The 514-nt window shown below is 70.8% G+C and overlaps 1 protein-coding gene across 1 annotated transcript in view; it reads left to right on the top strand.

Annotated features, from left to right (window-relative positions):
• SEMA6B (semaphorin 6B) overlaps positions 1 to 514 on the top strand; it is a 15,755-nt gene that overhangs the window by 13,419 nt on the left and 1,822 nt on the right. The window contains exons 13-14 of the mRNA XM_035892343.1: positions 7 to 61; positions 146 to 397. Of these exons, the coding sequence (XP_035748236.1) occupies positions 7 to 61; positions 146 to 397 (307 nt within the window). The remainder of the gene's footprint in view (positions 1 to 6; positions 62 to 145; positions 398 to 514) is intronic.

Raw genomic sequence — 514 nt, 5'->3', positions numbered from 1 at the left:
GTGCAGGGGGGTGAAGAGGCGGGAGGAGAAGCTCCCCATCCTGCAGCAGCCCCCCGAGAGGGTAACGTCTCCCCTGGGGGACACGGGGGGGTGCAGCGCTGGGTGGGGTGCTGGGACAAGGCGTCCCTCTGCTGTCCTCTCCCAGGTGGTGGCAGGGACCAGGGAGCTGGTGTCGTCCACCATGAGCGGCGCGGTGGGCCTGGCCCGCGGCGCGGTGCAGGGGGGCGTGGAGAGGACACGCTCGGCGCTGAGCACTGGCGTCAGCACCGTGGTGGGCTCCCGCGTGGGACGGCTGCTGGCCACGGGGGTGGATGCGGTGCTGGGGAAATCGGAGGAGCTGGTGGAGCGATACCTACCCGGGACGGACGAGGAGCTGGGTGAGCGCCGACCGTGCCGGGCTGGAAACCATCTCCCAAATTTGGGGGTGCCAAGCCCCCCCCTGAGATCCTCACCCCATCGCTCAGCACCACCCCGGCATCGCTTGCACCCCGTGCCCCTGCTTATCGCCCTGCGG

The sequence above is a fragment of the Egretta garzetta genome, unplaced genomic scaffold (genome assembly GCF_000687185.1).
Source record: "Egretta garzetta isolate BGI_Z169 unplaced genomic scaffold, ASM68718v1 scaffold4, whole genome shotgun sequence".
In the NCBI taxonomy this organism is placed as follows: Eukaryota; Metazoa; Chordata; class Aves; order Pelecaniformes; family Ardeidae; genus Egretta; species Egretta garzetta.
Note: the sequence above shows the minus strand (reverse complement) of the source record. Positions and strands in the feature narration are given on the sequence as shown.